Below are 27,016 nucleotides of genomic sequence, written 5' to 3'. Positions count from 1 at the left end.
TGGCATTTTTCTTTCTCTGCACCTGCAGCGTGCTCAACAGGGACTTTAGGAGGGCAGTGCTGGGACATGGACTCCTGCCAGAGAAGTGAAACACCTCCACCAACACATTTGCTCGGAATCAAGTCTCTGGGCAACCTTCAAAAGTGTCACCAGCCACAAGCTTGGAAAATGCAAATCTGGCTTAGAAAAGAGGAGATTGGAAATATTTTTTCTATCTGTTTATTCATTTTCCTGCTTGTTTTGGTCCTTTCTGGAGTAGGCTTCAGTCACATTTCCAACTTCAGTTGCACTCAAACTGTGATAGCCAGTTCCCTTTTCTAGAATAGAGGTTGTAATTGTCTCCACATTTGTTTGATTCCAGGAATAATGGCTACAGAAAAAATGCCAACTGTACAAAATACAGCATAATTTTAATGCCACTTTTTACGTCATTCACACTCTTAAAGCCCTGGCCTGGGATGTCCTAAGGTCACTCCGAAATGTTGGCTATATTCTCCAGGGGCATTCTCACCAGAGTGTCCAGGAAGAAGCTTTAAGATATTGCATCAGTCAGAAATTAAGCCCATGTCCACAAGATGGAGGACTTGGTATGTCCTTGTAACAATTCCCTAAACTATGGAGTCTCTTCCCTTGCTGTGTTTCCTTGTTACATCACTAAATCTGGTCCCTAATTTGGGAACAGATTAAAAAAACCTTCCATGTGCTGCACTTTCTCTGTTGTTTGGCAGTTGCCTTGGGCTTTGGCAGTTGCCTTATTTTGGTGCTTATGTAGAGATTAACAGTGTCTTCCTATAAACACAGGGGGAACTGAGTAGTAAGAGGGAGGGAGACTACATGATTCAGGGGCAGGGGTAGGGAACCACTGCTGGTCACAACCACGTGTTCTCCGAATGCTTCTGCTGCATACCTGGTAAGTGCAAGCCACGTGCTTTTGGGCTGCTGGACACCAAGAGCCTTTTGCTGGTGGTTTTGTGTCTCATTATCTGGTGTTACAAGTGCAGGCAACTGTCTTTTTGGTCTGTGCCAGTCAAGCAGAGTTCAACTCCCACCTGGTGGTGTTGGCAAAGCTGCGGTTTCTTGGCGTAAAGAGGGAGCGCGCAGTGACCTCAGGGTGGAGTAAAGCTCCCTGTTGGCACGGCACCCTCAGCCCTGCTCTGCAGGAATCGCTGGTATTTAGGCTGTGCTGAAAACAAGCAAGTCGAACTCGTTGTGGGAGTGCTACGTCAGGCTGTTACCTTGTGCTAAACCTTGCAGGAAGAGGGTAAACAGTGCTTAAGTTGAGGGGATGTTGTGGCAGTTGCTGTGTGATCTCAGCAGAAGCTTAAGGAGAGTCATGGTCAGTAGACTATTGTATATTGATCATGATGAATCACATCCCAGAACACTTGGAAGCCACCTGTGTGGATCTTAGGCGTTTTGATGGCACCAGAATATTGCAGACTGAACAATAAGGCAAAAACACCCCAAACCAACCACCTCCCAAACCCCAGCCCTCACAGAGTTGTTCTTTCATTTGTTTGCTTGTGGGAGGTGTCATCCAAATGACCCTAAATAAGAAAAATCACTCCTGGCTGTTTCCCTGCTCTGGTTGAGCCTCTGTGCCCAAGGAAAAACAGCAAGTCAGGATGTAATACTAGAGAGCAACAGGAACGATGGAAGCACGCCAACAAAACTGCCTTCATCAATTATTTTCACAAAATACAGCACTTTTGAAGACAGGAGTTGTGCAAACTCTGTGGCCTGCAAGGTGAGCAAGAAAAATTCTTGGGGAAAAAAGTCATCGTGTGAATACCAGCATTGGGAATTAAGTACCCTTTACACACTGCTCATTAAATATATAGCTGGGTGTATTCATACTTCAGTACAAGATGTCTGTTGACATGAGGCATATGGTTCACAGTCTGGAAAGGCACTCCAGAGTGGATGGCTCTGTAAATAACGTCTTGGCCCTAATTTGGAATTAAATTAGCTTAATGTTTTTGGAGTGGTCATTAATAGGTACTTACAAACCTACCATCCTGCTAGCAGTGTAACTTAGCCGAGTCCTTTGGCTATTCTGAGAATGCCTGAAGTTGGATTGAGTACAAAAATGTAATTAAATTGGTGTGGAAATGGAAAAAAAAAAAGGTTGATTCATCAGTGAAGTTCTGTAAATCTGTCAGTTCTGCCCAGCAGAAATACCTGTATTATTGTACACTAGAGAACTTCAAGGTTTGTTGTTTTTCTCACCTTCATTTTGAGCCTTTCTGTCCCTATTTATCTTTCCAGGCTGTCAGCAGGCGTAGCTTTTGCTGCCCCTGGATTCCTCTCTGCTCCAGAAATTGTTATTTAGGAAATTCTCAGCGCGTTCGCAGCGCTGTGTCACAGCTCTGCACGCTGGCTTTGCTCAGGTGGCTTAGGCCAAAAAAGTTATCCACGTCCCAAAATAATTGTGAATCCTTCCACTATGATTCCTGACACAGAATGAGTTACTCAGCCTTGTCCATCGGGATGCTCCTGAACTAGATCACGGCGTGGCTGGAAGGCTGTTACATGGCAGTGCTGCTTCTCAGAGCAAAATTACTTTCATTATGGATAGGCATTTAAAATGATTTAATGCAGGAAACAGAGCCCTTTGGATATAGATTTGACATTTTTAGGTATCTGGGAAACTTATTTTCGAGCCAGCTGCTTGTTCTGTGCTGTGGCTTCAAAAATAGGATTGGGAAGTTAGTACTGCTTTGCATTTTTTCTGTGGCAAAATGCCTCAAATAACTATTCTTATTTCCTAAGGGGCAGGTATAAAGGTGAGTAGTTTTGTCTGACACATGACATTGATCCAGGAGCTGGAGAAACAAATGTTTATTGTTTCTTGTTCACTCCTAAATTATCTGTAAAACATTTTGATAAGAATGACTTGGGTGTACAATATCTAATCTACATTGCTGTGAAGACATCATCTACTGACTAGAGCAATATCCATCAATCAGTCTGTCAGAGCCTGTCCCTAGTGCAAGGAAGACCCATTTTTCCTCCTCTTGTAAGTGCCTCATGCAGAGAACATTAATACATTATGATTTATACCACCATGACTTTTTGCTTACAAAGCATCTGCATCACAAGGCATCTGTGCTCTATTATTTGCATATATCATGAATTATCACTTACTAAAATTCCCGTAGAAAAATCCGAGCATTCATATGCTTCTGGGTAGTTTCACTGATCAAGAATGCTAATTTTTAAATTCACAGGATGGCAAAGCTGCTTAACTTCACAGGTTTCAGACACATAACTGCAGGAGAGGGACATTTGTGACAACTGCAGGAGCTCAGTCACTGAGGGTAATGCAGGGAATAACCGGGAAGGGATGCACACAAGTTTTAAATGATTCGTTTTATATAAGAGGTTCCAAAGCAGAAGGGCTTGGTTTAATTTCCAGCCTTGTGGACTCATCTGCTTTTGGAGCTCAGGGGTGAGGGAGATGAACCCAAACACTTTGAAGAAGTTTTCTGGCGTTCTCACCTGCTGTTCTGTACAGCAAAATTAGCTACTGGTGCTTATTCTGGAAAGCAGTCTCTCAAGGCAGACATTAGCTGCTTCTTGCTCCTGCTTTTTTGGTTGTTTTTTTTTTTAATTACTGCTTTGCTGATCTCTCCCACCCCTCTATATTTTCCATAATTCCACTTGATAGAGCAATTTGTGTCTGGATTTGCATTGGTTCAACAAACTCCTGCAACTCAACTGTAGGTAGGTCTCACAGCATGAAAATAAGTTAGTCATGTTTTGAATATTCCTCTCATGCTAATTTGCATGTTATCTCACAATCTGGCTGTCCTGGAAAATTTGGACAAGTCTTTTGGATAGGTTTTGGTAAACTCTAGAGCACAAGACCTCCTTTATGACAAATTTAAGAAGCTATTCACAGTGTTTCTTTGGCTGTGAGCAGCACCACATCCCTCCTGCAGCTGTGGAGCAACTTCAGTCTCTGGTTTTCTTGCAAAGCAAGAGGTTTAAAAATCAAAATCTATGCTCCAGAGGAGTTTGAAGATATATTTGAAAGCACTGTTTGAAACTAAATGTTCAAAGGATGTAAACAGAGAGGAGATTTCTGATACCAGAGTTTGATAGTGGACTATCAAAGCACACAAGCATCAGCCAGAGCCCAGTGGTTGGGAGATGAGGCTTGATAAACTCAGTCTTGGAACTAAGGAGCAATTTGCCAAGCAGGAGTGAAGTTAACCATTGGAACAGCCTACCAAGGGATCAGGCAGGCTCTTCATGTCTTTCAGTGTCTGGTTACAATTGGATGTCCCTTTCTCTGGAAGACAGGTCTTTGTTCAACTAGGAATAATGCAATGAATGGATGAAGTCACTGAAGGTGTTTCAAGTCAGGTTAGATGGATTTGGTGTTTCTAAATGTCAGTGGCTCTTCTACATCTGTCTATCACTTTAAAACTCCGGGATTTTTAGTGGGAGTGCGTTCATGACTTAATTTCTTACAAGGACTTTGTAATTCCTGCTTTTGTTCTGATGTGTATCTCCACCTTCTGACAGTCCATTGCAGACAGGCTTCCTGCGTGGTATTGTGAGCTGTTAAACCACACAAAATGAAGATTAATAAGAGGAGAGTATTTATGCAGGGTTTCCCCCTCTGTGGGTTGCCCCAGGAAGGTTAATGCACAGGAGTGTTCTGCTTATCAAAAACTTCAGTGTCCTTTCAGTTCCTGGTCACATCCTCCTGACTGAAGTCTTTGCCAGTTCTACCTCCATATTTTTACAAAGTTTTTAATGCTCCCATATTTTAAAATACTCCAATAAGCCAGTGTCATATTTCCTATTTAATATACTTCCCCTGTTATCGTGAACATTATAGAACATTGAAAGAAATTAATAAATTAAGTTATGATACAAGATGAGGCAGCTAAGGAGGCAAAACAGGATTTGCACATGATTTATACTCCTAGAAAGGATGCAAAATTGGTAAACATTTATGGGAAATCAATACTCTTAGCTGTGTTTTCCCTAGAACCTTTTATTTATGGAGTTGATAGTTAATATTGCAATTTAAACCAGTTTTTAATGGGAAGTCAGTCAGGTGGTTGTGGGCACAGTATTTGTTAAGGGAACTAAAAGTAAGAAGCTGAAAGTTTTCATTTCATATTGAACAACCAGATAGACAAAAATAACATTCTAATCCTTTCTCTAAAAGTGCTTTTATTCCATTCTTATTGCAAGTAGATTTACATCATCAGTTTGCTCAGTCTCAACACAAAGAAAGGGTTCTACTTGTAAAAGTTGGACCAAACGTGATCCTCCCACACATAGAGGGAAATTTGTTGGAACAGCTCATTTTTGGGGAAAAAAAAATCAGCTGTTTTTGCATAGATGGGAAATAGATCTCTCTACTGCTGGATTTTCTGTGATGCAGGGAATGTTTCTGGGTTTTCATCCCTCAGTTCACGTTGGGGTGGGGGGATGTGCTTGTTCAGGGGGACTGCTCAGCTCAGTCTTCACACTGTTGTGGTACCTCACTCCTGAACAGCCTGTCCCATGTTCCCTCATTAATTGGGAATTCTGGAGAGCATCTGCCCTGCTTGGCAGGTGTTTTATGAAAATATCTGCCCTGCACAAACAATACTTGCTACAGGTTGTCTTAGTAATTGGAATTTTCTTCCCTGCTGGGACTTGATAGCTCTTTTTTTTCTTCTTCTTCTTCTTCTTCATTTGTTGGTTAGTATCTAATTTTTTGCTTTGCTGATCTAATGGACTTTTGGTGTCGTAGTTTTAGCTTGGGTTTTTACTCAGTGGTCAGGGAATGTCCTTGTTTGTAATAGGGATTGGCAACTGTATAAATTATTTAAAATAAAGACAGGCTCAGAAACTGGTGAACAAAAGGCGGCTGTCTCTTTAAAGAGTGCAGTTTGATCAGCGCATCAGCTCCATCCCCTGAGGACAAAGGCAATTTTGATTTGTGGGGCCCGGGAGTCCCTCACTTACCAGGAGTCGGGAGTCGTCTCTGCTCGTGCCTGTGTAAACCTGTAAAACGCTCTTTTGTGTAGAATAAATCACACGCTGTAACATTTAAACGCTGCCACAATTAAATGTGACCCTTCATAAAGTCACAGTGACGAGTCCTCATTGCAGAGCTGTGCAGAGCTGTCTAGACAGGGCAGGATTATTTCCAATTTATCTTCTTTTTTTTTATTATTATTATTTTTTCCAATAAATAACCACCCGTTCGTGTTGATGACTTCCCTGAGCCCCCAGGATGCTGCTCTCTGCTCACCTCTCTCCTTTGCCCCGGTGCAGCCCTGGCTGAAGCCAGCGGGGCTGCGGCCGCGGGGGAAGAGGAGCAATTCCCTCTCTCCCAAGAGGAGCAATTCCCTCTCTCCCAAGAGGAGCAATTCCCTCTCTCCCGCTGCTCGGCGCTGAGGAAGAGGAGCAGTTCCCTCCTCTCTCCTGCCCTTGGCAGCCCGCAGCAGATTCCATTATTGCCGATCAATGCCGCCGCCATGCAGGAGGAGGGGAGAGGGAGGGGTGGGAGCTTCCTACCCACAGATTGATCAACCTGCCATTGCATGAACAAATTCATTGTAAGGAAGGCTGGGATGCTGGGATAATAGCTGGAGCAGGAAGGGGCTTGTAAACAGGGGAATGCAGGCTCGTCAGTAATGGGGAGGGGATTTAAATTGCCTCTGAGCTTGCTGTTTTTTCTTCCAGCATAAAGCATAATACCTGAGCCTTCAAACAAAGCCAACACTGTGAGGGATGGTAGGAATGCATTGCACGTAGCTGGTGAGCTATTGTGCTCACTTATTTTGAGCTTCTTCAGCACTGAGACCTATTTCTACTTCTTATTTGAACTGATTCTATCATAACCTGCTACCTCTTTTGGATTTTAAAACCTCAGTTTCCCCTGCTCCTCTTGGTTTTGTTTTTGTTTTTTTTTTGCCTTCCTTCTGTTCCTGCTTGGACTGAAACCTGACACAAAGGGACAACAAGTACAGATCCCACTTACTGCTCCCACCCATGCCTGCTGTGTCAGATGTAGGGTTGAGGGAACAGAGCAGGATCACGCTCCCATGTTGTCAGTGTAGACAATAACTGGAGTACTGGAATCCCAAGACCATCAGCTCCTCCCCACCCTTCCTGCCCTACTTCGTTCACTTATTGTGTTCTGTATGGAAAAGTTTTCTGGCTGGAGAATCAGTCTTCTTTCTCCTGGGCATGTGGCCGAATGGCTGGATAGCAGCACGGAAGATGAGAAAAGCCTTCTCTCATTTCTTGGTACGGTAGGGTACTGACTGTGTTTTGTGGGGTTTTTTTTTGGTTTTTAGCACTTTACTGGGAAGCCTTTACTACTTTGGTGCTTAATTTCCTCAGTCCTTCAGTTACCTGACCTTATTTCTTTTTAAAAGCTTTTAAGTGGTGTGCAGTTGTTAATTAAACTTGGTTACAGCCTGTTTGAAGTAGTTACAAACACGCTGGGCAAAGGTTAGGTTGTAAATGGGCACGTGCAGGGCAGCAAATGAGCTGAACTGGACTAAACTGTTACTTACTGCTCTGTTTTTCTTCTCTGTGCCTTTTGAGGAGCTGATCACTGGGTTCAGCCCACTTCCACTCATTTCTGTCAGCTTGCCTGACTCCTGGACTGAGTGATGGCAGTGAGATAAATCAGGGGAGACTGGTCAAAGTTTTCCTTCTCAAGAGGAGAGATATGCAGATGCATTTAGAAGAAAAATTCTCAAGTGGCGTCTGAACTCTGGGACAGTATTTAAGGTTCAGTGACGTCCCTAGGATGCCTACAGTACATTGGGACTTTTCCTGTGTCCATAACAATAATTCTTACTGCTCAGGGGCAAAATCCTGCCACTGTGAGCAAGGGGGTGCTAAGGCTCAGAGCAGCCTCCTGGGCCACGGAGAGGAACAGGGAAGAGCTGTTGAGCTTTGCTGCATCCAAGAGCCAGTAGTCCCTTGTGAGACAATCCCAAAGGATTGCTCTTTAGAGAATGCCTCAATTCACAGCCCTCTTACAGAGAGTAAAAAGATTGGTTTGGAAAGCTGTGGCTCAAGGCTGTTGTTTAATAACAAGGACAATAAATATTGATATCATACTAATGTGTGTCTAAGTCATAAGCCTCTAAACAAATTAGGCTGCAGGAACAAGTTACCATGAGTCAGCTGATCGGCGTTAATTGTGTGTGTACAATCTCTCTGCAGCAAACACAAGGTAATTTGAATTAACAGGGGCAGTCCAAGATCATTAGGAACTAACGAGGACATCAGCATCTCCAGGTCGTGGGCAGTAGCTCCTTGTGTGTGCTTTTGTGTTGGCACAGTTGTCCAGGCAATTTGTTTGGCTGTGTGTGGAGTCAACATTAAAGGAGGCTTTAGATGCTGCTGCATGAGGAGGTTAAAAAGGAACAACTATCCCAAATTTTGTACATGCCACAAGAGGATTTGTTGAGCAATTTAGGGACATGCATCTGTTTAATTTCTGACTGGGTTTGCAGAGCTGGAGGATTCATTCCTCCCTTCAAAGTGAATGCATCAGTCTAAGAACAGCTGATGTTGTACTCACTAAATGCCATATACAGTTTCCTCTGAACATTCAGCAAAAAGAAATTGTGAGAGTTTGTACTTGAAACCCAAAAAATTTTTCTCTCCTGTGATATTCATGCCCTTTCTTCCAGCCTCCTCTAGTATTCATCTGCTTTGCCTGGTAGGTCTTGTCTTTCAGACTGTGAAGTCCTTTAGGAATCAATGACTTAAATGTCTTTTAAATGACTTACGTGTCATTTAGGTTGCTTGCTTTGCACCTTCTGAACTGGGCACTAGTTCAATTACACTTTTTTAATGTACCAGCACAATGCAAGTGCCTAACACCAACAGAATTACCTGTCTGTAAATTAAAAGTCTTTTATAGTTACCTGGATCATCTTCCAAGACTTGTCTTGGAAAGCACAGTATCTCCTTTTCAAACCCCTGCTAATGGAGTGGGAGAGTTTTTGATCATAGTTGGTATCTAGCAGTTGTTTGATGCTGGAGTTCTATAGCAAGTGAGCTTTGCAGGGTTCCCTTTGTGTTTCCCTTTCCAGGCTTGGCAGCTTTTGTGCACTTTTTGTGCACAGTGTGCTGTGACTTGGTTGCATTCACTCTGATGTATCTTCTTGTGGCTTTCTTCCCCTGTCTAGTTGCCTTGATAAATGTGGAAAAGCTATTTCTGCGAATTTCCATTTTTTTCCTTTTAGTTATACCTTGCAGGATTTGCATAATGTGTTCTAGTCAGAACACAAACTTGGACTTCAGGACTTAAAACAGATCAAGGGGTTTGAGTTTGCTTTTACCCTAAGCTTCTTACACAGGCATTTAATGACATTTTTATGACAGTCTGTGAATTGGGCCCAAGTCTGAATTCTCCTCAGGTGAGCAAAATGAGAGGGAATGCTTATTGCAAGATAAAACATTAACATTTTTATATGTGAGGCTTCCTATTTCATTGGGTAATACCCATCTGAGAGATGCTGTTCAGATATTTCTTCCTCTTCTTGTTCCTATTCTGTCTCCCAACCCTTCCTACCTGGTGTGGCTTAGTCCTGCAGAGATGGGTACTTTGTTTAGTCTCTGCTTCTCCCACACAGAGAAAGAGCTCTTCATAGTGAGAATACAAACTCCCACCACAGCAAGGCTTGGATTTCAAGTGGCCAGGGCACCCAGCAAAAGGAAATTTAGGTTAAGCCCCAGAGCCATGTGCTGACCAGAGGCCTCTGAGGCTGCACCACTGTGGCAGAGAGGGTTGCCTTCAAAGGAGGGCAATCCTCACCACTACTCCGAATAGTAAATGGCACCTGGCTTACACAAACCTGCCTTCTGGCCAACAAAACAAGCTTTGGTATTGCTGAGGGTAGAGTGGTGCAATAGGATGGGAAAAGAGACCTTCCTGCATTGTATCCTTGGGCAGTTCCCTCTTCAGAGGCATCTGCCACTGCAGAGTAATTGGCTCAGCTACTTTGGAGCTGACTATTACTATGTAGTAATAGCAAGTAAATACTTGCTTGCATAAACATTTATTTACATAAATATTACTGTGTATCACCAATATAGGAGGTGATAAAAGTGTCCCACAGGGATGTTTATGACTCATTTGTTTGATGGTGTAGCGAAAGGTGTCCCTGCCTGGATGATCTTTGTGGTGCCTTCCAACCCAAACCATTGTAGGATTCTACCATTATTTGTTGAAGGTTGAAAAGGGGAAGATCTATCTGCCTTCTTTTTTTTTCCTTTTTACCTTTTTTTTTTCACCTTTCTTCCCAGAAACCAGGAGTGGCTGAAAAGGGTTTCAGATTATTTTGATGGATAAACAATGTGATTTATCTGTAGCCTTGGTCCCTGAGAGTGAGCAATGCAGAAAGCAGTTGTAATTTAATACTAAGGTGGTGAGAGGTGCATTGATTTTTACAGCAGGTGAAGATTATGCAAGAGCAGCCCCAAGCATTACCAGTGGAGCAGGGGAGGGAACTGTCTAATTTTTTGCCTGGTGGTGACAGTATAGATTTCTTTTACACGACTCAGCAAAAATCCTGTTCTACGGGTGTCACAGCAAGATGCTTTAGCTTTTGATTTCCAGTTAACATTTCCCGACAATTTTGCTATATCTGGGTCTTCCTTTTCCTAGGGACTAAGCATGTTTATTTACTCTTGTTTTTTAGAAGGAGAAGAGAGGGAAAGGTAGTTTTTACTTTGTTGCAGGCACCTAGTGAATATTTTATTTTCCCTTCTCCAAATGCTACGTTTCTGTGATGGCCTGAGAAAAGAAAAAAAACTCATTTTACTGATGAAATCTCATTGTTTTATTTGCAGAGGACTTGGATTGCTGCTGGGTGCGTGTGGGGGGAGAGGGAAGGTGAGGGGAGCCAGGGCACATTCCTTGTGGTAGCTTTTCAACTCCATTCAGTTCAAACTTAAAACTCTTTCCCAAACTGCCCCTCCTGCAGAACGTGTGGTTGGAAACGGTGGGGAATTCGGGCTCCTGTTTTCACTTATGACTCAGCAAAGTTAACAGACTGTTTTAAATTACCGGGGCAGCTTTGATGTGATTTCCTGCGCGTGAGAAGTGGATAAAGCCAAAGCTATTACGTTACATGTTTTACTATGCAGTGCAACATAAAAGGTGCTCGCTCTACCCCCCAGTTCCAAGGGAATATATCGCTCCCGTCTGCCTTCCTTACGTGGACAGCTGGAACGGCAGAGGCAGTGTTTTGAATCCTGTGTAACACAGCTCTCTCTGGGCAGGGCAGGACTTACAGGTGCTGCAGAAAATAAAGTTTCCTTTTTGTATAGACAAGGGAGGCGGCTGGTGACACTAAAGCACATCTTCAGATAAAACTGGCAGCACTGCAGAGGCTCCTGAGACGGTGGGACTGACTTGAAAACCTTGGGCTGGCACTGGCCCTGCTCCAAGGGCTTTGTTCTCTAAAGGTGCCTTGGTGGGGACTTACCCCTCCAGCTCTGGAACAGGTGATGCTTCCTCAGCTGTAGGAAAAAGTGCCTGATGTTCAGCTGCAGGAATCTCTCCCAGAGGGTCTCGTTCTGACATGGATACCACGAGCTCTGACAGCCCGGGATGTGCTTGGTCCGTGTGAGAAGGGCTCGTGCATCCTCCCCACGGCCAGCAGTGCCCTGCCCATTTCCCAGTGTGTTACACTTTCTTTGCCCAGTTTAGGAGGCTGTTCTCCCTCTTGGTCCTTTCCCTCAGCAGACTGAGAGGCTCAATGTCAGCCGTTTGGGGTTTTTTGTGTTTTTGTTTTTTTTTTTTAAAGATAAATATCTACCGTGTGAGACACTAATACTGCAGGGTCCAGACTCCTCAGCCTCCCCTCCGGTAAATGCTCCATTTTGTCGGTCCTCAAGCATCCATGGGAGAGACGTATTATAACTCTGGTGAAATCAAAATCCGGTGTGCAGAGACATCACAAGTAATGTTATCCCCGAAGAAGGCTCCTCTCCTTTTTTCCCCTTCGGCTCTTTGGAGGCAAACGCTGCTCCTCGTGGCACCAGCTGGCTGTCTCTCTCCATAAACCCTGCTTGCTTTTTTTTTTTCTTTTTTTTTTTTTTTTTGCCGCTGTGAATCAGGATGTACAGCGAAATTTTCGGGAGAGCGGAGGGAAGCCGGCAGTTGGGCGTCTGTTAATAGCCTGAAAGTAAGTAATGAGGATGTGCAGCCGGAGCGATTGATTGAAGAGCTGCAGTCCTGTGTGCTGCTGCCTCGCTCGCCTGCTCCCCGCCAGCCCCGGGGAGGGAGGGGGAGCAGAGCCCCGGCGCTCCCGGGAGTGGAAGGAGCAGCGATCCCCAGGGCCAGGCGGGCCGGGAATGGAAGTTTGAGCTGCGGCTGCTGGCTCCTGGAAGGAAAACGGCAGGAGTTCAAAATGTCACTGGCTGGAGTCACGGCTCGCTCCTTCCCTTTGAGATTCGGAAGATAACAATGGACTCTCTACTAGGAAGTGGGGTTTTCCCTCCCCGTGCTTGCTGGGGGGCGTTTTGGAAAGCTGGATTCCTTAAAGTCTGGCAATTGAGCTGGAGATGGGCAGCACTTGTGATAAAGGTATCTGTATGCATATATATGCATATCTAGCTGTATATAAAAATGCATTTATGTGCAGTATATGTGTGTTTGTGGAGAGGGTCGTAATGCTGTGTATACTTTATTATGCTATTATTCTAGTATTTATACTAGAAAAACATATCAGTGCAGCTTTTATGAATATTTGTGCTCGTCAGATCAGCCTGCATGGATTTAAGATGCCAAAGTCGTGTCTTAGTAAGGTCATACTGCCAGAATGAGGAGAAGTTGACCTATTTATTTTTTTTTATCTGCAGAGATATATATGTCATATTACCCAGGCACTTCTAAGTCTTCTGCTGGTTGCATGGTTTGAGCAAGTAGTGGGATCACACACGACCAAACTTTGACCTTTGTCAAATTGCATTCAGCTGGGACTAAAATTGAGCTTCCCTGGGTCTTGATTGTAATTATCTGTTAATTACTGCATTGCTTACGCAAAAAAAATTAAATTTAATAAATATATTAAAGTTCTCTGAATACTGTCTCTCAGACAGTAACAGAATATTAAATATGTCTAGGTATTGATCTTTACCAGCATTTTTAATTTTAATTGCCTATAGTCAAGTCAGATTCACAACCTGGGACCTGCCAGTGAAAGTGCCACTGTAATTTAGTAAGTAAATATGATCTAGAGAAATAGGTGGGTTAGTTCAGCAGTTTAGTAACGCACTTGAAACTTTGCTGAGGAGTCTGTCCTGCAGAGCACAAAACCTGACTATTCCCCACCCCCAGGCACCCATTCACCACCTTCTTCTTCTTCTTCTCTTCCTCAGAGGTCCCGGCAGAGAGATCTCCTCGCAGACGGAGCATCTCGGGGACCAGCACCTCTGAGAAAACCAACTCCATGGACGTTCCCAACACCTCTCCCTTCCGAGTACCAGTAAGTGTGCTGTGCCTGCCCTGCAAAGGGGGATCTGTCTTGTGGGATGGGAGGAGGAGATTAAAATATCACAGTGTAAACCAAGCTGGGGGGGAAGAAGGAATATTTAGTTAATATTTCTAGTTGACCAAGGGGGCTCTGTTGTCAAGTGTCATGTATTATCAATGATAATATCTGGTAGATCCCAAGCTTGCTGCTTTTCATTGCCTCGATCTAAAGTTGCAGATAGTGAAACATCAGAGTTAATGTGGGCAGCGACCTATATAAATACTTTTGAAGTCGCCTCCAGGGATTGCATTCCATATTCAGTGTTGACTAGGAAAGAAGTTCCTTTAGGTTGGCGATGCCGTGTTATTTTCCCCTCGTGCCAGTGAAGTACATAGAAAATTGAAATGGCTTTATAGCTTATTCAGAAGCTGATGGAATTTCTGCAGGTGTGTTAATTCCTCCTTAACTCTTCAGGTTTTTTTGTCCTGAGTTTGGTTGGCTCTGAGTCTGCATGAGAGTTTTTCAGCTACAGCCTGGATTTTCTTGCTTGTCTCAGTCTTTGGTCAGTGTATCCAAAAGCACAAAGGTATTTCTATTATTAGACAGAGGACAAATGCTAGTAATCTGCCTACTTTAAAACCTGAGGAAAACCAGGAGAAGAATTAGCTAGTGAACACTGGAGTTTTTTGGATGTTTGCTATGGACATGAGTACCATTTCTGGACACAAGTACCATTTCTGCAGCTTTGTGTATATATCCTTGCTTTGCTTTAGATAACACTCATCCCTTCTAAGCACACTTCCTAGCTCCCTTTAGATCCAAATGTGTGTGAAACTTTGGTTTTGGATAAATCCTACGTCGTGTCATTTAAAAAATAAAATGAAGAAACAGCCAAGGATTTAATGAAAGCTGTTTAAATTATTAAAGGATTAATGTTGGTCAGAGTTTCTAGAATACATGGTATTTAAAGCAGCCTGTTAACTCATGATTTATTGGAATGGAGAAAAGGACAGGGGATGCAGTGAATATACTGGGTATCCTTACTTGGTCCCTTTTCAGAGTCATAGAGTAATACAGATTGGAAGGGAAGTCTCTGATCTATCCCCTCTTAAAAGCTGGAACAACTTACATCAGGGTGCTCAGGGCATTCTCCAGTGAGGGGTAGAACACCTCCAAGGATGCAGAGTCTTGCTCAACAACCTCCTCTGGTGCTTGACTGTCCTCCTTGGGAAGAATATTCCTTTTATAAAGGCTTCCTTGTCAGAACAAAACCTGGACTTCTAACTGATGTTTGTTGAAAGACCATGAATCCCGTTTCCCTTTAGTTCAAAGGACACCTGAAGTAGCAGTTAAAGCAGAATGTATTGCTTAGCCTTGGGAAGGGAAAGCTCTGAGGGAAATGTTAGCAGCGTGTGTAAATACCTGATGGAAGGGAGTAAAGGCGATGGAGCCAGGCTCTTTGGACAAGAGCCCCTGAACACAAATTGAACTGTAAGAAATCCCAGTTAAACACAACAAAACCCTTTTTTTTTTTTTTTTCACTGTGACAGAGTACTGAAACAAGTTGTCTGGAGAGGTTGTGGAGTCTCCATCCTTGGAGATATATTCCAAAGTACACTGGGCTCAGATCCTCCTAAGCATCTTGCTCTAGTTTACCCTGCTTTGAGCAGGGGGTTGGACTAGACAATCTCCAGAGAATGTCTTGCCATCTCAGCTATTCTGTGTTCTATGAACAGCCCTCTGTCACTTCAGAGACCTGTTTTCTGGGTGGTACTTGGGGAGAAAAGGGCCTTGGTCTAGTTGTATGTGAAGCTGTTACACGAATATTCTGTTATGTCAAGTTCTGAGAATTTTATCCTGAGCCCATGGTCCACAGAGTTCCAGGAAGATTTCTGAACTCTGAGAGCCTTCAAAAGTCTGATCTTTTTCTTCATCTATAAGAAATTCTCTGCTCTCTCTGCCTTCATGTATAAGTAATAGCCCTTGCCTTTAGATGTGTACATGCATTGTAGTAGTTTTTGTCTGACAACTGCAAGCAACCTATCAGAACTGTTTGATGACTATCTATATTGTTTATTTTATATGCCTCCTTTTTTTGGGACAACTTTTTTATGCTGATCTTATCTCTTAAGTAAAGGTTTAATGGTTCTCTAATTCTTGTCTAATAGTTCTCTGATACTTCTTAGCTCCTGCTCCCTTTCAAATCAAGGACCTCGCAGAATGTTTCTTATTTTCCCTGGTGGCGTGCTGGGCTTTTAGGACTCCAGCAAACAGGCTCTGGAGGCAGCACATGGATGCTTTTTTTGGGCATAAACCAGCACAGAGCTAGAAGCTATTTGTGCCAGGTGGAGCTGGATTCTGCTGCCTTGTCTGCCTGACCACCTGTATGCCCAGGAGCAGAATGCACCCTCCTGTCCTTCTCAAGGGGACAAGGCTTCTGGCTTCGGAGGTTTTGCTCTGAGTAACCCATTTACACTCTGTTAGTCCTTAGCAGGTTGTGGTGCAGGTGGGGGCTGAGATCACCCTGTTTTAAAACATGCCAGCTTGTGATCTGCTTAAAAGAGCAAGCTGCAATTAGAAGTCAGATTGCTTAAGAATACAGATGAGCTCAGGCCAAAACTACTGAAACCAAACACGCTGTTAACTTGGTGGATTGGCACACACCTAATAGGTGGGTGAGAAGGTGGGGAGGAATCATGTTTCTGCCTTGGGTTGATAATAAGAATTTCCCAGCTCTCAGAAGTAGGAAAGGTGACTTGGGTGCCTCATGGAAGTTGCAGATCAGTGGTCTGGGAAGAGCTGCAAGTCAAGGATGTAAGAGGTGCCTGTAACAGCTTTGAATGTGTGTCTGTGAGGTTGTCTTTATTTGACAGGGATTTATTCTACATATAAAGGAGATTAACAGTAAGAGAACTCGCTGTTTTGTTTCTCCAGACGTTGTCACCTCCAGTGCAGGTTGGAGGGCCAGGGGCAGCTGCAGAGTAATGCTGTCTCAGTTGTTCTTTCCATGGCCCTGACTCTGTGCCATACCTCTTCCACTCACTGCTTGGATTTCTAACAGAAAGCAGCTTAAGGCAGGGGACAGCTTAACCTTCTTCCATCCTGACAGAAAATTATGCTGAGACTTTCATAATAAGTTGCTTTTACAGCTTTTTAAGTTTGCATCTCGGAACAGCTATTTAAAAGCTGTCTTCTCAATAGGACAGTGGCTTCCAGCATGTTCTGTGCAGGTTTTTTCCTTTCAAACACCAGGCAGTGGTGCTCTCTCAGAACAAGGCATCTGTTTTTTTAATACTGCTAATTGGCATTGCTTTAGCATCTGGAATTTTGATTTATAACAGCATAATTGTCTTTAAGCAAACATTTCCTCAACGAGACATTTTCTAAGTAGTCTCTTCAGTGGCTGTGGTCAGTGAAGGATTCATTTTAAAGGGCTGATGTGTAAACTTCAGGAAATTTGCCTTTCTACCTCCTGCATGTGCACTGGAGGAAAAGATGTACGTTTAAACTTACTAGTGTGTGAAAAGCAGAATTTCAGGAGTTATACTCTTCTCTAGGACAAACCACCACATGGACCAGCATGTGCCATGTGTTTGTGAGGGTGGGGAGGCCCTGGCACAGGTTGCCCAGAGAAGCTGTGGCTGCCCCGTCCTTGGAAGTGTTCTAGGCCAGGTTGGACGGGGCTTGGAGCAACCTGGGATAATGGAAGGTGTCCCTGCCCATGGCAGGGGGTGGAATGAGATGATCTTTGAGGTCCTTTCCAACCCAAACCCTTCTATGATTCGTTCTGGTTATCTCACTGAGGGGATTAAAGGGGATTCTGCTAGCGCTGACACTGCACAGCACAAGGTGTGCACGCAGAGAGAAGAGCTCTTAGTGCTTGTCCTTTTTCTTCCCAGTTTCCCCAAATACTCTTATCCTCAGTTAAAACATCAGCCTCCATCTAGGAGCTGTGTAAATTGCCATTTGACAATTCTCAGCTGTTTCAGAAATGTGCCTCCTCACATATAGACAGATGCATTCTGTTTATATATATAGAAAAAGCCGTATTTTTAACAATGAGTACTATTTGACTGAACAAATAGGGAGGCAGAGGGAACTGGCTACAAGTAGGCACCGTGACACATAAGTGGGCAAGGAACCAGCTTTTCCCTTCCCACACACACCATGTCCTGGCAGCGTCTCGGTCTCCGTGCATCCCGTTCCCTACTGTGGCACTGTGGAGCACTGTGGCAACCTGACACATTCTCTGCCATTGGAATCTAGGATCAGGGGTAAATATGAGGTTATCTACATCTTCAGACCTCCTGCAGTGGCAGGATGGAGAGGAATTGCTGAACTGCTCTTCAGACTCACATTGTGCTCCCCGGTTTTGGCTCCTTTGGGGTAGGGTTGTTATCGCAAATAATATATAATTCATCCATGTCTGCTGGCTAATAGGAGAAAAAAAACAAAGATGAGAGAGAGGCAAAGAAACAAGTGCAAATGGGACAGGAAAGCCAAACGCAATCTTTGAAGTAAATAAAATGATTTTTATAGAAACCCTGGTGGAGGATATTTGCAGATCGCCTTCCTTGGTCTGTTTCTGGTCGAGGGTATAATTGGATCTATAGAAATGCTGTCTGCCTCTCTGCTCTTTAAGAGTACAGCTAAATGGAACAGAAGACAATGCAGCCAGCCCAAGTGAAGGTCAAAGCTTGATGAGATCTCGTGGCTGCCCAGCCTCATCTTTTATGCAGTCAGCAAGATTGTTGCTCCTCCAGAGCTCTGCTCTGCTCCCGCCGCGCTGCCAGGACAGGACAAGTCTGAGCTGTGCTGGCTGTGTGACCCCATGGCATACAAGTACATGGTTTTAATTCTGCATCAGCACCAGTGCAGAGCTGGAATTGTTGATTTGGATTTTGTGAGGCAGCACGGCATCCTCCTTGAAAAGCTGGCTGTACTCAAATGTGTCCCCTTAAGAGAGATGAACATTTTTCCTTCCATTTTCCAGCTTTTCTTGCTGTGACACTTTTGTTTGAATCTGGTCTAATTTTTTATCACTTGCCTGTGATGTGATGGCTTAGCTGTGGTGGCTGTTCTGTGAATTTTGTGTCAGAAGGCACAAATGGGTGACTGACTTTCTCCAGGGTGCTCACTAAGCTCTCATCCATATCTTCACTCTGGAACAGTGCTGTTCACAGGATTTATAACCCTCACACTGTCTTGCTGCCAAAGCAGATTTGTTCATTACATCAAACTTTAGTGTTGAGTCAGATGATGGAGATATCCAGGCTGTGACACTGTCTGGTGGACCTCAACAGCAGGAACATTATTCTCATGTTTGGTGTAAATCTGACTTTATCCAATTCCTTTTGTTCCTTAGTTTATGTAGGGAACTGTGAATGTACATAGCTTTAAACACTGCTCACATTCCAGCTGTCCTTGGGTTAGCAGTATTTAAATATGTACCGACTCAGTCTATTCTTCATCTCCGTAACAGTCAAGTTATGCAAAGTTTAATTAATGCATCCTCTGCAAATTAGTCCTTCTGGTCTTTTTATCACTTTTCTTGCTCTTGTGCTTTTAATTCCCTTCGATTGATTCTCCAAGTTCTGGAGCTGAAGTTCACAGGAATGCGTGTTACCAGTTTCTAATTGCTCCCAACCCTTTGTGTCATTCCTCTGTCCTCCCCAGCCCTCACTTCACCTCCTAATTTAATACAGCTCAGTGTAATTAATGTGCTGTTTAACTTTTCTTCTGGATGATTAACAAGGATGTTAAGCAGAAGCAAGTAGTGCCACTATCCCCACCACATCCCATTGGACCCTTTTCTTCTACCTTGATACCTTATCACTTGTTGTAATTACTCTTTTTAGATATTCCTGCAACCAGGTTTGTGTTATGAGCTTTCACAAAGCTCATTTCCATTAATTTTTGTAATTAGCATGTGTGCTGTGTTATCAGAAAGTGTTCTGAAGTGTTGGGCTGCTTACTGGCTGCATGCCAGGGGACTAGGGAGCCAGGGTCAGGAAATCATTGCCTGCCCTTCCTGACAGGCTCAGATGACCTGCTTCTTATCATATGTGTTGTCTATCACCGTTGCTTTGTTGTTCTTCAGCCAGACTTCTGACCCATACTCCTTAATCCCTGGATAGGGGCTTTTAAGGATGCTCTTTCCTTCTGCTGTGCCCTGTTGTGGGCAGGTCCCACAAGGGCAGCCAGGCTCTGCTCCCAGTTGTGTCCATGCTGAACACCTTGCTGAACTGGAATCTGAAAAGCTGATTTGGCCCTCCCTGGCTATCAGATAGTTCTTGCTTCTTCATGAATTTTCCAGTTGAATTGCCAGTGACTTGGAAATGTGATTCCTGTAGTACTTTTGACTGCATATCACGCAGAATGCAAGCAATCTTATAATGCCTTTTATTAACAGGTGTATTATTAACATATCCCTGTTACAGTATCCTCTGCATTTCCTTGGGTTTCTTATTACTGTTCCTAAACTTGTTCATCCTATCCTGCATCCCTCCTGTGGCTGTAGACCGTTTTTCATTGGAAAGTTGAAATTGTTATCCGGCCAAATCTGCAGTGCTGTCCCATCAGGGGAAAAATATCTTTCCTGATCCTTGCTGTTGATCAGCTTGTGTCCTGAAGCATGATTATTGCTCACTCTTGTTATTTTTAAACCTGACTAATGCAGCTACATATGTTATTCTTCCTTATATAAACACATAATCCTTTTTTAATCTTGATGAAAAAATTTGTCTGTATAATATCTTGTGGTGGAGAATTGGATGGGCTCATTTATAGGCAGCATTAGGAAAGGTTTCCTGACAATCAGTGAAACGTGGCTGCCTCTCATGTGAAATTGCCCCTTGGTTTTCTGATGTAACAGGGTGCATGAGGAGCTTTGGTAATTTCCATTCTATTTGTTTTATACATCCCTAATCCCTTCTTGCTTTTGTTCCTAAAATAAATAGTTGGTCTTTAAAACATATCATTTGTAAATCCCCCTCTTGTCTGCCTTTAATCAGTTTATACTTCTGGAGTTCTGTTTTGTTCTAGTTTTCTTGCTGAGATGAGAAAATCAGGAGAGTGATGCATTAGTGTGAGAGCTATGGCAGATTTACATAACAGCACTTTACTTTTATCGGGCTTTATCCTTTGTTTGTACATTCAGACATGTTTTTTATTGTTTTCTGCCTGTGCACAAACCACCTCTTCAGTGACATAGTGCCAGGTTTTTTGGGTGGGTTGATGGTGGAATGTGACTTTGTAAGTCACTGTCCTGTTCTGTATATTGCCTCCAAGGTGTACCTAGAGTTGTTTTCCTCTGCTTTTCTACTGTATGAGTGGCTGAGAGACTTTTTGAAGGCACTTGCTGCTAATATTTTAATACTGAGGGTTATCTGGCTCGTAAGCAAACTTTTCCACCTCCTTGCTGGTTAGATTGGCCTTGTGATGTTGTTTTGTAGGGAATTGTTAACTTCTGCATGTTTGCTGCTCATTCCTAGAATATCCTGCCAGTTTTATCTTTCCATTTTACAACCTGGCTATCTTCCCCTGCTTCTTTGCCTCCCATAGCTTTACAATGTTGCTGGCACAGGAGAGCATTTTCACTTGGCTATGACATTAATTTTTTTTTCTTGATAGCTGCTCGTGAGCAACTTGAGAAATAAAATGCTTCATGTCCTCACCACACACAGCAGCGGGGAGGCAGCTCTGCTGTCATCTATAGTCACTTGAGGGTTGTCTTTGTACCCATCCAGCCCTTCCCCTCAGAGAGAATAAGTCTCATCGCTCTGTAAATGAAGTTACCCACCTGGTGTCATTAATAATGCATTGGTGCTCCTCATCGAGAATTAAAGATGTTCAAGATGCGTTGCAGGGCTCCCAAAGGCAGCATGTTTGTCCTCAGAAAGAGCCAATGTAGGTAACAGCACTGAGTCTGAGATAAACCTTTTTATCACCCATTTCACCCTGGTTTTAGTGCTTTGAAACTTCCACTAATGCCACTGCGCTGTATCGATGGATAATTTGTGTTATGGTTACATGCAGTTTTATTTGTTCATGGCTGAATTAACCTTTCCCTTTCAAAACAACCAAGACAATCATTATTTATTATGCATGGGCTGTTCTCCCCAGAGTGAGGAATCGTCGTGTGTGTGGGGAGCAGCAGCCAAGGAGTTGAGTAGCTCCTGCTGGGGCTGTGTCTGAATTTGTTGGACAGTTCATGTGCTGCTCTGAGGTTAAGGACAAACAGACAATTGTTTGTCAGGCATCTTTGGAGTGAGCATTTCCTAAAGCCAAAGCTGCCCTCAGCAACCACCTCCCCTGGGTTGCAAATACTTGGGGGTCAGAGTTTCTGTGCTTTCCCCGTGCAGCTATGGAGGGAAGTTCCAACAGCCTGGTGGATTATCCCATCTCCTGTGGAGATTCTTGGCAGAGTGACAGTCAAGTTGCTTAACTTCCAAATAGAATTCTCAGTGGGATTGAATTATTTTTAGATGTTGTATCATTGGGATTTCTCACCCCAGTGCCTGATGCTTTTGGGCGAGATGACGAACCTGCCCTGAGCCTGTTCCACAGATTGTGTGTGCTCGTGTTCCACTGCTTGCTCTCCCCGTCTCTCTTTTCCATCCCTGTTCCCCTAAACCTCCTGTGGTTCTGAGGGGAATTTGTATGGAACTTCGTCCCGCTACGTGTGACCCTCAAATCTGTCTCTCAGGGGATTAAGGCACAGTTCTTGTACAGTTATTCTCTCACTGGTCTCTTCTTGAAACACTGTGTTTACATGGTACTGATCGCTTCAAATTGCATCCTAGTTGATTCATCCAACCAAATATTTTGTGCTTTTTTTACTGAGAACATCGTCTCATCATCTCTGGCAGTTTGAGTAATAAAATTACATATTTTTTTTGTCTGAGAGTGTTGGCTTAAGCAGTAAAATTCCCACTGTTTTTAAAGAAATTCCATGACGATTCTTAAAGCTGAGAGACTTCATTCCATTTAGGTATAAGAACCACACAGGAGTCTGTTTTGTGTTGAAATAAGTATTTAAACGAAATACCTAGACAATAAGAAAAGCAATAATGGTGGTTTTGTCTTTTTAATGATACAAGCTGCATTATAACCCTTGGCAGGGATTTCTTCTCTACAGTAGCATGAGGAAATAAAACTTCCAGTTAGGTGGTATTGTTGCAGATAGGAGCTTATTTTTCATCACTGCATCCTTTTTTATGTCTGCATTCAGTGTTTAAAAGCATTTCCTTTGGCAAATGGAAGTCGGAAAAACTCTGCTCAGTTCTGGCACATGTGAATTTTTCATGCTGCTCCCAGGTTGTCCATCTGTAAGCACTGGCCCTGCATGAGCTGCCAGCGAGGTACACAGAGCAAATATTGCAAATGTTTTCAAGCCTTTGAAGGATGACCAGTAAGAACACCCTTTGTTTGAATAACTTTTATCTTTAAATATGTTTGTATACCCTATTTTTTTTTTTGTACTGTCAGCTCTGGATAGCCCTGTTCAACGCCAGACAGCATGTTTGTTCCATTGGGGAGTAGATTATGTTCAATTAAACCTGGAACATGTTTCAGTAATGCTAAAGCAGTGCCAATTTAAAATTGTACATGCACACGAAAATGAATATTCACCGTCCTTCTCTGAGCGGGATTTGGAATGATTTGATAGAAATACTTTTGGACCCCTGCTGAATTGTGTCAGCTTTGTCTTATTTGCCCTTAGGGGGAGAAAAACATATTATTTCATGTTTGCAATTTGAGAGGTGCTGGACTGAAGCCAGGGTCCACCAGGTCTGAATCCCTGTGGCTGGGTTTGTTACCTTTTATGCTGAGAGGTCAGAATATATGAAAGTGCCTTTGAAAGCGCTGTGCATCCTCTACTTGAATTCCAGCAGTGGCCCCAAGAGAAGCCCAAAAGCATCTATTGATTACAGGGGTTTCTCAAAGGCACTTTTTCAATACCAGGACTAAGGAAAGTGCAAGATCATGGGCAGAGTTTGAGTGGCACACACAGCTGAAAATGCTTCATCCCTTTTGACAGTACCTTTTCCCCCAGCATGCTGTGTACATTTGGGGGGTGGGTTCTTGGGGGGTTTTCCCATATTTAGATATGAGGCCTTTTCTTTTCCACTGTATCAGGAGAAGACAGAAGCTTTCACCCCTGAGGAGCCTGCTGGCTGGCAAGCCCCAGAGGTTGAAGGGCAGCCTTAAATGCAGCCCTGCCTTCAGATGCAGAAAGCAGACTGCCCTTCCTTTGTTCCCTTCATCTCCAGAGGTTTTCCAGACTTAGCTAGACCAAGTCAGAGTTAGTCTGACCTAGTGTTGGCAGTACACCCCCAATGAGCAGGAGATGATCCCCAGAGGCTCCCTCCAACTGACATGGCTTTGGGCTGCAATTGTTCCGTGAACAGCTGTATTTTGAAGACAGATTTCTTGAAGATTTAGTTTATTTTTAGATCCTAAGTAGATTTCTGAATTGAGCTTTCCTTGATACCAATATCATAATTGATATCTGAAGTCACTGGTGTGTGAAATCTTAAAATTTTCAATTCTGGCAAGTGAGACTATTGAAACTTCAAATTCCTGTAAGATTTAACGTGCTATGTCTAAATTAAAAAGGAAAACCTAAGTGCAATTGCGGGCACAGTAGAAGCTCATAGTAAAAGACATCTGTACTCTTAAGCTCACCAGGAATTAAAAACATGGCATGTAAAGGGGAAGTAGGAACAAATATAATGAAGAATACTCCTTATTGAGTTATAATCGTGGGGTTTCTCTCGTATAATAGCCGGAATTCATTGAAGTGCCCTCGTAATGTGAGCAGTGCTAATTATTGCAATTGGAAGCTCTCACATCCTGGAACTGTCACTGACAATCCTGCTCTGCCTTTCTTGCTGCTCAGAGGAATCCCAGAGCAGGCTGTTCTGTAATGGGCATCACCGGGAATCGCCGCTGCCTTTGGACTCGGAGGCAGTGCAGGGATTGATTTATTACCGGCATCAGTTTCCCTGCCTCACTTCTGCAACTTCTCATTTTAGGGCTTCTTCAGTAAACGCCTGAAAGGATCCATCAAGAGGACAAAGAGCCAGTCCAAGTTGGACAGGAACATAAGTTTCCGTCTCCCATCTCCCAACAATTCCGAGGACAGGTAAGGTTCAGTGCCTCACACAGCACGTGTGAGCACTCCCAGGAGGAGAGCAAGGAAGGGATTTATTGTGCAGCTGGCAGATGGGTGGTTTGTGGACTGATACAAGTTACGAGTTTAGTGTGCAATGTACTGCTGATACAGGACTGCAAACTTTACTGCTCTGAACAGCTGTCAGTAAGTTCGGGTTAAGCAGATGGACTCCAATACCTTTTGCTGCATCCATCTCAAATAAGCTGCAGACTTCCAATTCCAGGATACAAAGCCATGGGATTGATCAGCTTTACAGAAATTTACCTTGCTGCAGGCAGTGCTTGCCTGCAGATAGTGCTGTGGCTGAGATGAGGAATTGTGTTGGTGTGAGCAGGTCGGTTCCACCAGCGCTGGCAGAGCCCTGAGATGCACAGTGCAGTTCAGGCACACCAAGGATCCTTGCTAATGATTGCAGTGCTGGTATTTTAATTATTGCAGTGTTACTACGATGAACAGACAGTCTGTTTTTCAGAAAACTGGAAGACTCAGTAATTTCTGACCCTTTCAGTGCTTCATTTGGTATATCCTTGTTTAGTTTTTGGCTGGCGATTCAGACTGGGAATGGATTGTATATGAGGCAAGCAAAAGCTCTTACACATGGTGTTTCCTAACTATTTGTAAAGTTTCTTGATCGTTTTTATTAACCATTACTCTGTGTTACATTCCACAGTAGCCCAGCAGGAGAACTAGACTGAGTGAAAAACAGGTTGCCCCGTACTTGAGGCCACGCCAGGCTTCTGTGATTTTTACATTGTTTAGTGCCTTTCCCCTTCTCCTTTAGCAGAGTTGAATTCATTAGTTGTATCCGTCATGCTGTGCTGCTTCAGTCAATGGTGCTGTCTTCTCCATCTGAAAGGCAGCACCATAACATCAGGGAGATAGCAAGGCTGGGGTTGTTGGAGGTCTGTTAACGTCAGGAGTTACAGCAAACCGTGCTGCTTCCCAGCTATGACTGTCCATGTGGATGGCTTTGCTCCTGTAGTCATGGTAATGTCCACCCAGTCTGCTTTGAGTCAAGTTTTCTTATAAATCTTTATTTTCAGGGTGTTGCAACGTGTACCTGTTATTTTTACTGTTGTTTGTAACCAGCTTTGCTTGAATTTTTGTAATAAATAAAGGTTGTCCTTCCTGAAGTTGGTACTTATACTGGATACTTGCTTCTGCACTGTCAAGGAAGTGCTGTCATTCTGGGAAAGCCAACAAATGTAGCTGTAATTAATTCCTACAGCTTTGGTTTAAGGCATGATGTTACACGCAGCAAAGTCTCTTTAAAAATAGATCTACTCCCTGTCCCCTTCTACTCCCTGCAGGTGTTGGCACAAATTATCAAATAGACTTGAATGAAACGTGGATTTTCTCTGATGGCCTGCAAAGCATAAATTCCAGGTGCTTTGTCACATGGTGGCATTATTGAACATAGCAGCTGACTCTAAATTCGTGAGGAGGAGTTGCCACTCTCTCACCTTCTGTTCTCCCTGTGTTCTGTATGAGTCCTGATCTGTTGCAGCAAAAACTTTCCTGTCCTACCCTGGTGAGTCAGCCCTTTCCCATTTTAAGCAGGTGGTTCTAGGTGATGTCATGGTGTTACACAGGTTTTTAGGGCCAGGTTGACTGATAGTATTTCTCTTTTCCTGTTCTGACAAATACAAGAACCCTGCCTTCAAAGAAAGTATTATACAGTTTTATAAATTAAAACCCTGCAAGGATTAGAAGGAAATAGAGGCTACTGTCATATTGCTTTCTCATGCTTTTGAGATCTTTGGGTCCTGCTAAAAAAGTGGAGATGTTTCTAGATAAATATCTCTAAAATTCTGAAGTAAGGAAGATTATTTATCCTGGTGTACCTCAAGATTTGGAATACTGTAACACTGCATGCCATGCTGAATGGGAACAGAGGATGGATGCTGTCTGTTCAGAGTTGATTCAAAATAGGAAGGAGCCAGGAATGCTGTAGGGAGCATTGATGGAGATGAGTTGCTGATTTTTCATAATCAGATTTTCTGTTCCAGCAGAAAGCAACTGGCCAACCTCTGTTTTCTGGCTTTTAACTCTTATTTCAGTGTGTCTGGGTTAGTGGCTGGGGGAGTGGAGAGAGCTGTGGTGCCCCTCCAGAAACGTGGATCTGCACATTTAGTTTACAAGGCACTAATATGGAAAAACTCAGGCTCTGCTGGGTTGTGACCCACAGCAGGTGTGGATGAGGCTCTTCAGGTGTGTGGCCAGCACAGCAACTCACCAGGTTGCCAAGAGCTCTCTCCATGAGGTGACCTGGCACCGTGTCACCGCAGCATCTTCCACAGCTTTTCCAGCCTGTTTCCTACTGCATCCTCTGAGCTTTGCAACTCGCCTGTTCGTCTGTAATGTTTGT

General features: G+C 43.5%; 1 protein-coding gene across 9 annotated transcripts in view; it reads left to right on the top strand.

Annotated features, from left to right (window-relative positions):
• RASAL2 (RAS protein activator like 2) overlaps nucleotides 1-27,016 on the top strand; it is a 184,068-nt gene that overhangs the window by 126,664 nt on the left and 30,388 nt on the right. For 8 of the 9 annotated variants that reach the window (XM_051805739.1, XM_051805711.1, XM_051805693.1 and 5 more), the window contains 2 exons: nucleotides 13,375-13,481; nucleotides 24,509-24,618. In XM_051805739.1, the coding sequence (XP_051661699.1) occupies nucleotides 13,375-13,481; nucleotides 24,509-24,618 (217 nt within the window). Of the gene's footprint in view, nucleotides 1-12,212; nucleotides 12,581-13,374; nucleotides 13,482-24,508; nucleotides 24,619-27,016 lie in introns of those variants that run through there. The other variant, XM_051805749.1, reaches the window with a different exon arrangement.

Source organism: Manacus candei, unplaced genomic scaffold, assembly GCF_025592945.1.
Source record: "Manacus candei isolate 608988 ecotype Guabito, Panama unplaced genomic scaffold, ASM2559294v1 h1tg000005l, whole genome shotgun sequence".
NCBI classification, from domain to species: Eukaryota; Metazoa; Chordata; class Aves; order Passeriformes; family Pipridae; genus Manacus; species Manacus candei.
This window is presented reverse-complemented; position numbering and strand designations above follow the sequence as displayed.